General features: G+C 37.2%; 1 protein-coding gene across 1 annotated transcript in view; it reads right to left on the bottom strand.

Moving 5' to 3' along the window:
• Positions 1-1,435: 1,435 nt before the first annotated feature.
• The window catches only part of SEC23IP (SEC23 interacting protein), a gene marked incomplete at its 5' end in the record, with an annotated part of 17,277 nt that continues 5,681 nt past the window's right edge, over positions 1,436-13,031 (bottom strand). Inside the window, 11 exons of the mRNA XM_009583217.1 lie at positions 1,436-1,517; positions 4,653-4,815; positions 5,730-5,915; positions 7,254-7,356; positions 8,046-8,201; positions 8,844-9,041; positions 9,220-9,315; positions 9,677-9,847; positions 10,451-10,569; positions 11,248-11,456; positions 12,828-12,969. Coding sequence (XP_009581512.1) covers positions 1,436-1,517; positions 4,653-4,815; positions 5,730-5,915; positions 7,254-7,356; positions 8,046-8,201; positions 8,844-9,041; positions 9,220-9,315; positions 9,677-9,847; positions 10,451-10,569; positions 11,248-11,456; positions 12,828-12,969 — 1,625 coding nt within the window. The remainder of the gene's footprint in view (positions 1,518-4,652; positions 4,816-5,729; positions 5,916-7,253; positions 7,357-8,045; positions 8,202-8,843; positions 9,042-9,219; positions 9,316-9,676; positions 9,848-10,450; positions 10,570-11,247; positions 11,457-12,827; positions 12,970-13,031) is intronic.

Raw genomic sequence — 13,031 nt, 5'->3', positions numbered from 1 at the left:
GACTTCCTTGACTGTGCTTCGTTGCATGACATCTTGCTAAATCATCCTCCGACTGTGTAGTTCTCAACGAAAAATACAATTATCCCAGTGCCTGCTGAAGCTAAGCAACAAACCCATTTTTAGTTTTGTGGTGATAAATTATCACATCCCATCCCCCCTCAGTGAGACTGAAAGTTATTTCTGTAGCAATAAGCTTCATATGACCTAAGCGGTCATAAAGAAATAAAAGCAGGGAAAAAATTCTGCAAATATGACTTGAGACTCCGGATAAGCCATTGTGATAACTGATACACCACTGTCAGAGCTGTGCAGCCAAACAGTGCCTTTCTCCTATTATTTGGCCATGCTTTAAAAAATACATTTGATCAGCTATGACATTTCGTTTTTTAAAAAGATGCTATCAACTGACCATCAGAAGCATTCTGTTACAAAAGACTACTAAAACTGTATGGTAGTAGTTAAAGATATCTAGAATATTCCTCTGAAATGTCAGGTATTTCTCTTCATACTCGGTATTAATGTACCTTGACATTATCAGTTCTTCTGAAAAATGGAGAAATACATCAGAAACTGCCAGTGGCAACTGCTGACGGACGCCAGCGGTGACAATCAGTACGATTCCAAAAAGGCAAAGTGCGTATTTCTTCCTCCTTGCCTCTCAAAAGAGAATATAGCCTTTTCTACAACATCCAGTGACGCAAACTGGTACAATACAGATCCTCAGTTAGGACACACACATCTTCAAAAAAAAATACCTGCAAGTATATTTCAGATCTAAGATATTCAGTTATATCGTGTATTTAATTTCTTTTCAAAGTGAACCAACTTCCACATTATATTGTTTCTTGTTCTACTAAAATTCTTAAGCTATACAAAGATAATAAAATACTGCCATATATAGAGGTCTCATTCAGTAATTTATTACTATCAACATTTAACACCTTCTTAGGAAAGAAGCAACTTCTTCACTGGCATACATGTGCACAATTGATCAACCAATACTACAATATGCACATTACAACACTGGAACACTGTTGGTGTTCTTTAATCTACTGCACTGTAAATGAAGTTTCATCATATCCAACATCACCAAGTTTTCCTACACTTGAACATTCACTGAACATTGAATTGGGGGAGAAACATGATAAAGAGAGATCATATTTTTTGACATATTTGTACTGGCAATTATTATCCCATATGAAAAACTCCAACATCAGATATTTTTGAGGAATGAAGGGGGGAAGAACTTGAAGACTTCCCCTGCATTTAAGCCTAGAAATCGTTTCTGCAATCAAAATGACACTTTGCGGCTGCCTGCTTCATAATCTGAACTTCACAGGAAAAAGGGAAAGTAAAGACACCTAAGTTGCAGCTGAATTTAATACGAGTACGTAAGTTAGACTAGAACAAACTTACAAATTCATGTTTCTATACATCAATGCTGTGGCTGCTCAGGATTGATATTCATAGTCCTGTATATTTCTTTGAGAAACAGCAAGGCAGTGTCTTCAGATCCCCTATGAAGAATTTAAAAAAAAAAAAAAAAAGTGTTATTTTGGTATGGTCCATATTCTAATTCTTGTAAGCCACACTTCATCCCATTCCAGCTCTCTAAAAAGTTTGCACAACCTATTGCCCTTATCTTTCAGGGCCTTACCATACCGACTTCCTTTGAGCTACAATTCTTCATCAGTTTTGGATTATTTCTGCTATCAGCCCTAGCCTTTACCTTTTTCTATGCATTTTCCCCCCACTCTGTCCTCCCTAACTTACTATGGCTGCAATGGGTAATCCCCTTCTCCATCCACTTCTTTGATGTTACTTATTTGGCTTAAATCTCCTCAAATAATCTATCACTTTTTGTCTGCGATGGGCTCTTGAATGTATTCCACCAAGAATACATTCTACTTGTCAAGGCTTTCTTCCCTTACTTGCTCCACTGCATCTATCAGTCCAATGTCAAAACTCAGCCTTGCCAGTTCTATCAGCAATATTCTAATTCTTCTCTCCTAACCGGTGGCACTTCCTTGTAAATAGACTGTATTAAATATCCATAGTCTTCCTCTCTTCCTTACCACTAAAGAGTAAGGAAGTTCTCAAATAATTCAAAGATCAATATAATTCAAGTGCCATGTTTCCAAATTGGTGTTTTCCCTCCCCTTTTCAAAATCAAAACTTTAGGCTATCTGAATTTAAATTTAATATGGACAGACTTAAGTTTCTTATTTGTCTATACAGTCTATACAACACCAACACAAAAGAGTAACAACCACTGTAAAAAATAACAAAGTTAAACAGGCAAATTTTAACAAAGTTCCAAAGCTGCAGGAGTTGTTAGGTAAGGGTAGCTTCCCGTGCTTTTTAAAAGAAATGACATTGACATAGGGAGACAGTAAAGGAGATTTAGACAGTCAGAACTGCAATCCTCCAAATGTGAGGAACATCATTTACAGACCACCAGGACAGAGTTAAACATGCAAGCTAAGGGACTACAGATATTTTCCACAATTTAGCACAGAGATATTAACCGCATTTCTTGATGGTCTCCACTATTAAACGAACAAGCAAACAAGCAAGCAGAAAGATCAACACAGAAGCTCCGTTCTCTCTAACATAGAGATCATTTCATTTCAAGGCTTTCCCCACCACCCCCCTCCAAAGAAAAAAAAAAAAAAAACAAAAACAAAACCAAAAAACCCTCTCATATTTGGGTCATTAATCATTGTGCTTATCTTCCTTACTTGAATGACAAAAAAAGGCTATGGGTAGCAAGTTTTTAAAAACCTGGCAATGATCGGCTGCCGCCTTGTGGAAAAGAGCTCCCTGTCCTTTCAACTCTACCTGCGAAACGCCACTGCCACCACCGGGTCAGACTGCTCGGGAGCCCTGCCAGAGCACAATGCTCAACAGTGCTGGCACACATCAGCACTGCAGCCTTGATAATCCCTTCTCCAGCAGTTTTAACAACATAAGTGATCTCCAGATCCTTAACAATGTGATACTGACTTCAATAAGATCCTTCAATAAGATCCAATGTGATACTGACTTCAGTAAGATCCTGCTTTCAATTCCACATCTTAACCTCTGGAAAAAATCCTGCTTCTAAAAACTATTAGCTATTGAAAATCAAAACCTTCAAAAATAGTGTAGCACCACTTGTCCAGCACCTGCTAAACTCAGAACAAGAGACTAGTATTTTGCTGACTGAAAGACAAAACCAGTCACTCACCAATAGCATTTTGCACAGCTCAGCAACTGACATCCCAGCTTGCCTATTACGTATAAAGGTGTGCTGTCGTGTTGCCAAATACAGTTTACACATCCTTTGCTCTACCATTCCACATCTTGTGTATTTTCACGTGTGCTTAATTTTATGACAGTAAAAAATGCATACAATGACATACCAAAAAAAGAAAAAAGAGAGCAACTCATAAGGGCAAATACAACAGGTCAATAGTTACTGCTATTCCTATAAATGGAATTATATCTTTCTCCATCTGAAACACGTAAGCACTTAAAAAAAAAAAGTAAATCCAAATCCAGATAAGGCAATGGTGTACTGCAGCTCTGACTCCATGATGACACCAAACTCTGCTTCTTGTTCTAGAAATTGTTCAGTATATGAGCAACCACTGTACACAAGTGGTAAATCATAACCATCCAAATTTACAGGAAGATCCACTGTGCCTTTTTTCTTCCTTTTATTTGTTAATCTGTGATAGTAGAGCATCAATATCCAGCAATTTCATTCCAACATGAAGAGGTAATAAAGTTTTACTACATATTGTAGTCTAATACAATTCCTTCATGAATAGTCTTATTTGAAAAACTACAGTTGTCAGAATGCTCCTGGAGCTCTCCTTGTTCTGAAAATGATTGTAGCTAAAGGTGTGTGTTTTGAGTGTCAAAGTTCAAGAGACCAGTATGCAATGTCTTTATTGCAAACAGGACGATAGGTTTGTTTACTTCGTGCTAACACAGAATTTTATTTTGAAATGAGATTAGCTAATAGTGACATCTAGGTGCGACACCTTGAGACTGACATTCCTGGACAGTCATATATACTGTTTACCTTAATAATCGAATCGTCTCAATTATATAACACTTGAGCGTCCAGAGTATAACAAATTTATCTTTACAGTATGCTGTGTGGGAAGGCAACATCTTTCCAAAAGAGAGGCCATTTCAGAATTAAGTGATGAGGACCTCGCATCCAACTCGACAGTCGCCTTTTCCAAACATTTCGAAGATTACAAAGACCCAGAAAACTCAGGTCTCCCAAGTCATATGCATACACATCGACCACTGGAACAACTCCTATTCTGGTAGCTTTATAATTGGTTGGTCCTTTTGTTTAACCCCTCAAATCAGCAGTAGCCTGAAAAATAGATCTGTGTATATAAACCCAATTATTTTTGTCAAAATGTACTTGAAGTGAAACACCAGGGCATGATTTTTGACAGAGATCACGTGAGTTTTCATTATAAAACGCTCAAGACAGGAAACATGATTCTAGCTATTATCGTAATTGTCACAGGTAAATAATAGACAATAGGAGTAAGAAAATGGTAGGCATGTCGTTACCAACAATTAAAGATATACAGTTATATCAGAAAAGCAGTATTTATAGAATCACACATATTTCCTCTTACCAATAGCACAAATGACTCTGTAAAGCAAAAAGGTATTCATTGAAGCTTTCTATTGGTTTTTCTTGCAGAACATAATCAATACGACGTCCTCCATTTAGCATTCCAACCTTCACTAAAAAGTCTTCGTCTTTTGGAGGGTCTGGACTTTCAGTGATCTTTTCAGCTAAAATTAAAGAGTTTAAGATTTAAACTATTTTCAAGCACAGCCTGCTTGAAATCAAGACATATCACCCATTTTCCCTGCTATAATTTCCAAGTGCTTGCAATAAGACAGTAACAGCCTCAATTGACTAGCACACCACTGCATAATTCAGAAAAGTTACTGGAACTATAGGCCTATTTCTTTCATAACAGTTTAAACACAGTTTGTTTGAAGAATAGCTCACATAAAGTAGTAGCTGAGCAATTTTAAAAACAAACCCCACTGTTTACATGTAGACAGATCCAGTCATTCCACAAGCAAATAACCTGAAATAATATATTTTTACATCCCCCTTGCATAGAGTCAATCACTATCCTCAGTGTAAACTAGGAGGAATGTTTTGTCTTTGTAAGTATAGACAAAGCCAGAATTACTAAACACCAACAGATAATTCACAATTGGGAAGCCTGCCTTTGGTATCATTAGGGGTAATACTGATATCTGACTTAAGTTTATTTTCCTCAGCAGCATTTTTTTCTGTTAGAGCACATACTTAAATGCCTCTTAGCTCATCCCAAAAAATCAGCAGAACACTACTGAAGAGAATAAATGTCACAAATAAATATTTATTTGGACTAATTTGCCCTGAGAGGAAAGAAAACACAACTGATTTAGAAACCTGCCCTTCTAACAGAAGCTTGAAACATTATACAAACTCAAGCCTAAAATATCCTTCAATAAAAGTCAACTTCTCCTTTCCTAAAAGACAAAAAAATGCAGCAATAGACCTTACATTTAACATTAATACTCCAAAATGCACAGAGACCTCCTTGATAGGGTCAGGAAAATCAATAGCAAGCAGTCCCTAGGATGCACAAGTTTCTACTAATTTGAGATCAGTAAGTTATAAGAAAACCAACAACGTGTCCACATACCTTCTACCACTTGCTTTTCTTCTTCCTCTTTAATTTGGTTAGCTACTTTCTCCAGTTCTGCTTGTAGCTGAGTTGAAGATGTATGAGCACGTGCAAATTCGTTAAGGGTCTGCCATGCACTCTTCAAAGAGCTAATAAAACCCTGTTTCAGATCAGATCCCATACGAGAAAGAGAGTCTTTCAACTCTAAAAATAAATAAAGCAAGAAAGAAATCACCATGGTAGAAGGATTTAAAATTATAAACTAAAACCAGAATGATTAAACCCTATTCAAAAAACATCCCAATTATTAGGAGAAACAGGCCTGCTACATCATGCTTCTCTACTTCATTTAAAATTAGGTGAAATGTAATTAATACACAATTAATTCCTCACTGTATGGGCCAACGAATTAACACCTACTAGCACAGGAAACAGTCCAACAGCCTCCAAGTCCAGAAGGGTCCACAAAAATAGCTACACCAGCCAATCCCTCAACACCACCACCACCCACAATCACTCCTAACATCCTACACTAAAGGGAAATTATAGAGAGGCTCGTTTCAAACTCCAGCACAGCAGAAGAGACCAGAAGAGCTGCCAATGTCTCTTGCAGTAGCAGTGAATTTGGAGAAGCACTTCCAGACAACTCTAGCCTGTAATTCTGCTACAGCTCAGTAACTGTGTCACCAGTAACCAAGCTGCCATCCAATACTGGTGGTAAACTCTGAATGAAGGAGAGCTCTTCACAATAACTGGTTAGAACCACATGAGTCTGCTAGATCAGGGCTCACGACTATGGAACATTCAACTACATCAAAGAAAACCCAGCAAAGAGCAACAGACCATATTTTTCTCCTTTACTATATACTTTTTGAGAGTTGTAACCTAAAACATTCCTTAACAGGTACCTTGTGTAGTCTAGGAAAGCAGACTCGTTCTAATGTACCATTCTAAAGTATGAATACTGCAGAGTATCTCCATCCAAGTGCCTGAAGACAGGCTTTCAGGAGGGCTCTGTGAACTTGTACAACAGTAATATTGCCAACTGTACAGCAAAACTGACTTTCCTTATTAGGTATGCAAAATTTAAGTATAGCACCTTGATCTGATGTGTACCCGTGAGCAACAAAATCCAGTCCCTGCCCACCAATGTCTAGGGAACCACCTTTTTCCTCAACGTTTCCAATACTGAACAGACTCTGGTTAAACACTTCATGGTGGTCATTAGGGACAAGGTAAAAGAAACCAGTAAATTTAGTTTCTGTTTCACATCATCTTAGAAATTAAGGTGAATAAGCAATTTTAAAATGGAACTTTGTTAATTAGAAGCTCAAATCTGGAGGAATTACGATTACTATATCTGAATGCAATTGTGAATGCCCAACTTACGGGGCTGGGAGGAATCCCCTCTGATGTTTAGGAAAAACATGGAGTTAGATATCCAGCAACACTGTTTACTCTCTTGAAATTTTACCATATTCTAATGCATCAAATGAGTAAATTAGGAATGAGATCCATATATGAAATAACTTTTCTTTTTACCCAGATGAAGTCTTTTTCTGCCTTTATGGTGTGGAATAAGAACTGGTTTTAAATCCATGTCTTCAATGATCATTGGTTCTAACCTGTAAGCTACTGGATCAAGCTGTTAAGAAACAACACATTGACATTTAGTTATCTTAGAGATTATTCCAATTATCACATTTCAGTGAAAAAAAAAACTATTTGTGATTAATAGAGAACCATTTTTTAATTCTGTTCAGTTTACAGAAACTCAGTTCATGACCATTTAGTTTAATTGTAAGATTAAGCAGGTCTCGTTCTCCTACAGACAGAGATTCTAAGAGAGGAAACACAACAGCGGAAGAGCAGCAAAATTTTCTTGCACTCTGATGATCTCTACCAACATGTCACTGTTTAATTGTTAAACGAGATGGAACAGAAGAGGACAGATGTACTGCATGCACTGCAAAACCTCTAAGAATTTCTAAATTTCCCAAAATCTAAACTGGAAAGTTAGAGAAGTCCTGTAAACGGCTCAAATAAAAAAAAGTTCTTTAAGCTCTAAAAATGAACAGGGCAAATATTATCAAGTCAACCCATACCTAGAATGCTAGGTATGGAACCTATAGATAGCTTTACTTCACTTTTGCAGTAAAAGACCACAAATATTCCGAATATAAATTTCAGTTGGGTCGTTTTTTTTAAAAGGGTGTTTTGGGAAATGTACGTAGGGGAACAGGAGGTGTAATGCTCAGAGGTTAAAATTTAGTATTCTGCATTGTTGTCATCTGCAGCAACTAAAATCAAATCTCAAAAGTACTGCTTACTCACTGGATGATAGATATTGAAGAATCCCTTGCAGGTAGGAAGCCTGTAGTTTTCATCAATCTTCTCCACACCTCTCACAGTAAGGAACACACCAATAGGAGAACCAAGAGCAAAGAAAATATCTGGTTCAAAGTCCAATGCACTGTAAACCACAGAAACCTAGCAGACAGAAATCAGATACATAATCTCTCAGAACTGCCAGCTAGCTAACATAATGCTTAGCTAGGAAGGAAAAACAAGTTGTGTATTAAATCAACAACATGCTCACAGTACTTCCAGGAAGCTTCAGCTGCATTGCCCTCTTCCATACTAATACTATAGTACTAATACATTTTAATACTATAATATTAAAATGTTTTTCTTAAAAAAATTCAAAAGTATGAAAAAATTTAAAAATATATTTAAAACAGGAAGTCTTTGGGGTTTGGTTTTTAAGCTAAGTTTGAGGTAAAACTTAAATATAACAGCATAAATGGATCAATTTAGGCTACTATGTTAAATGTAAAGCCACAGAACCATTCAATATTACGTCATTCACCCTGTCCTGCTTCTGGCACAGAACCGTGTTTACAGCTCACTCACTGCTGAAAGAAAAAATGAATTGTAGTGGCCTCCTTGTTACAATAAGTTTTGCTTTTCAATAATCTAACCCACTCTCCCAAAGGGTAAAATTCTACATAAACATAACTTTTGTACAACAATCAAGGGAAGTAGCACAAAGTCATCAACATAAAAAAAACCAAAACCAAGCAAAAGGACAGCATTGTTCCAAATGAATCATTTAAATCTATGTAGTCTCACCTGGCCAGTTCCAACTTCAAAATACTCATAGTCAACGTTCACAGAAGAAACAGATGCACCAACTGGAAGCTTCCTCTTTGACTGCAGCTGACCAGATTCTGAAGGGGAGACAGTGTCTTTTGCTTTCTGGGCATCTTCTTGAGTTTGGAGTGTGGCAGCCAGCACTGCTTTCTTTTCTGCTACTGCTTTCTTTTGTTCCTTTTGAGACAAGTTTCAAAATCAGGAAAAAACAGTTTATTTCACAGTTGCCAAAATTCCTTTAATATATCCATGATGTTAACAAGCGTGTTAAAGAATAGAAGTTACTCCACAGCAAGGAAGTCAGTTACATTTGCTTAACAGCTTCTTATTTAACATTCCTGAAAAATGTACTTACCTGCTTGGCTGCTCTGTCTTTTACAAAATTAGCTATTTTCTTTCTTGGTCCAAGAGGTATCCCCATTTCCTTCAGGTCATCGACGGTACACATCAGCTAAAAAAACCCCACACACATCAAAGCATACTTCATAACTTTTCTAGTAACATGTATCATTTCTTATTCACAATGACTTGCGAATTAGATAAGACATTTTATAAAGCTACAGAAATTGCAAAAAAATTAAAAAGACATGATACAAAGTGCCCTATAATAATTGGGAAAAAACCCACAAGGAACAAAAAAAAAGTTACTTAGTCTTCACGTCAGACATTAATTATCTTACCCCTTTGCAATGCTTTCATGCCTCATGGTACACCAAACTCATAAAACAACCAAACAACCAAAACCATATAAAACCCAAACATAAACCTCCACACCCTGGCAATCCCCATAACTCAAGCGAACATTATTGTACCAGAGACTCCATGTCAATTCGCTCCTTTTCAAATGTGCTTGCATACTCCGACAGACTAAGCATTTCCAGAGTCTTCTGCAAAGTAGGAACATCATCATCTACTTCAGGCTCACAAAGGTCATCACCAGAAGTAGTAATTGAGGAGCCCAAGGAACTGGTATCTTCAGTCATCTTAAAAAAACAGCACAGAAACAGAATCACACCATCTAACAGTGAAAAGCCAATATGCACCAAGTAAATACAAGCTTAATTACTTTCTCTTTAAAAGAGATTATGTAAGCTTTGCAAATTTATGCCCATTTTTAGTAAAGCACGATACAGATTTTCCACTAATAATAGACGAGCAAAATATATATTCAAAAATTACTAAAAGAGGCAAAAGGTTTCTTGAGCTTTCCGACACTCAAAAATATTTCCTTTTAGTCATCAAAGAACTGGTCACTGTTTCTAGCCCCTGAACACAGATAGATTCTTTCCCTCTTATGCATCTCTCCCACCATTCAGATACTGTTAAGACCAAGTTACGTGTCCATGAGGGTCAGAGGTGATGTTCATGATCAAATCCCATTACTGGCCTACTTGGAATTTGAGAGAGATGCAAATAGCTTGTCCTGAGAATTGATAGTATTTACAAAACTGCACGTTTCCATTAACATGTTAAAATGTACTATCAGAACCCACAACTGTATTTCAGATAATAAATTCTGAAAACTTAAGAAAAAGTTGCTGAAAATACCAGATCTATTTGTCTGGAAAGATTAGCATGCAAATTACCTGTTTATCATGAACAGCCACGTCCTTTACAGTCCCATTAACACCAGAGAAAGGTCCAGTATTTACTGATGAAGCCAAGTCCTTCTGGTTAGACAATATGTCAAAGAGAATTAAGGAACCTGGAAACAGGAATTAAAGTTGCCTTCGGAAAAATGTCAGATTTTCCTGTCCCTAAATCCTAAGCAACATTTATATGCAATAGTAATAGCAATGTATAGATTGATAAAAAAAGATGGTTGAATTAAAACTAAAATACCCACATATTAACTTGAACATGATCATTCTCAGCAAAAAGGAAACTTCCCCCACCACCACTCATGTGAAATAGCTTTATGCAGTTGCCATGATTAAACTATCTTTCCTTAACCATCCTAGACTGCTTGCCAAACTGGAGGAAAAGTACCAGCCTAAACCAGTATGTCATATGTCTTCATAACACTTATTCTATGTTGCAAAAAATTATCTTACTTTTACTAAGTGGGGGTTCTGAGACACAGAAGTTACCCACCTAACAAGACACCAGATAACCTGTCAACTTTTAAATGCAAATTAGACACTAAATCTTCATGAAGGAAACTAAGGGGGGGGAAAGGGGAAATGCACACATCCATGAAGTACTAACCTTCTCTCAAAGCCTTATAAACTTAGCTATGAGAGGTGTTTGACTTACAGTCAGCAGTATTCTGAAAGACAGCTATGCCCTATCAGCTAATTTTAGCCTTATACTTAATGAAGGTTCCATTTCCCTCAGTGTAGGAATGCTGGTTTTATCCCAAATCAGTTCCTTAGATAATTACCTAAACTGTGCCCAGCCAGAGAGACCCCTCCTTTGAAGTCTGGGTTGCGACTCATGAAAAGTGCATACAAACGATTCATTTCCATCCCCACTTTATCCACAATCGTCTGACAGTAGGTGGGGCTGTTGTAAAACAGTATGTCAAGAAGTGTTTCATTGGTGAAGTGGCGCAGGCGTCCAATGCTCGGCAAAGTGATTTTTTTTATGTTCCTAGTAACACAAAATCATTAGAAGCACAAATGCCGTTGAGGAAATGCAGCTAAGAACTTTGTTAACTTTTGAAATGACAGATAGTAGAACTGCAGTGTAAATACTACAGATGTGGTCTCTACAGACATTAAAAAAAACATATAGCCTTCTGGCCTTGTTGCATATTCATACATTAGTGCTATCTGCTGATTATACGTATTTGAGAAAGATACAGCTCCCTTTTTTCTCTCTCTCTTTTCAGGCTGAAGAGATGCCTGAAATAATCTCTTCTCTGTTCCAACACTGCTCTCATATAGTAACAGGGAAGTTTTGTGAGCAGATTGGTAGAAGTGGAAGAGAAAAAGAACTCGCATATAAAAATTGAAGGTGAAATTGAAGTAACAGGCAACATAATACTCTCTCTTTGGAGAAAAGGCTTGGCATCACCATCTGCCTGCCTGGAGTTAGGACGGCTGCAATGGAATTGCTAGAGAACTGAGACTGCCTTAGTTAGTTAGCATTGCCTGGTTTGATTAACAGAATGAGGATCTTCATTCCTAATGATAATGCAGTGTTCAAATGAGAAAAAAAGACTAAGACTCTAGGAAAACAGTATGACTTGACTGAGCTAGAACAGTCTGCAGAACACCAGCATGCGCTCTAAGTGGTACAGGTTGCTACCCTCGCAATTTCTACTTCCCCATCTCTGAGCAAGAGAAAACAGCTTGAAATGTCAAGCGACAGCAAAGGCACAGGCACCAAGAAGTGATTTTAAAATAGATTTTAAAATGCTGTAGCACTCCTACCCAAATATAGATATTTTGTTTCAAAAAAAAAAAAAAAGAAAAATCTTAGCTCAACTGCCTAATCATAATTCAGGTACTACTCTAGGACTGGACAGAGGGCTCAATGTCTTCCTGAGAAAGAGGACACTGACATCTCCTAGGGTCAGACTCAGTGAGACTGGAGGAAGGTACAGGAGAGAAAACTCTCCACTCTAAATCGTACATACCTGTTGCTGGACAATACAACTCTGTGCTCACCACCTCACACTTATGATCACTATCTTTACACACTTACTTATCATCATGTATCAACGCATTAGCCACTTTCACGAAAATGCAGTCTTGAAAAAGTGTGTGTGTGTATACGTATCCTGTCACTCAGTGTCATGAAAATAAACGAGAGAAAATACTGCACATGCCTTTCCAGCTTTCCCTATACTCCTCATCAAAATGCTAATTAAAAAAAATAAGCAATTCTCTTTCGTAATCCAATCATACATTTATTCATCTAGCCTGAAGAACATATTAACTTCTCTTTTTATCCACTTTACAAAAGCTGTTAAGATGCAGCTTGTATGAAGTTCACAACATTAAACAATATACTCACCTGTCTACACCTGTTGCATCTCCATGCAGAGAACTATGCCAGTGAACTGGGAGGAATTCCACCCTGCTCATTTTATGTTCCTCTAAAGATTTCTTAAAGTGAGTCTGCAACAACTTCAGAGAAACAGTCCTAAAATCATCAACTGTAGAGAAGAAGAGTAATGAAAATCTGATAGTAGCAGTACTCAAGTAACACACAATTACA

Source organism: Fulmarus glacialis, unplaced genomic scaffold (genome assembly GCF_000690835.1).
Source record: "Fulmarus glacialis isolate BGI_N327 unplaced genomic scaffold, ASM69083v1 scaffold13008, whole genome shotgun sequence".
Classification (NCBI taxonomy): domain Eukaryota; kingdom Metazoa; phylum Chordata; class Aves; order Procellariiformes; family Procellariidae; genus Fulmarus; species Fulmarus glacialis.
The sequence above is the reverse complement of the archived record's forward strand: the minus strand, read 5'-3'. Positions and strand labels throughout refer to the sequence as shown.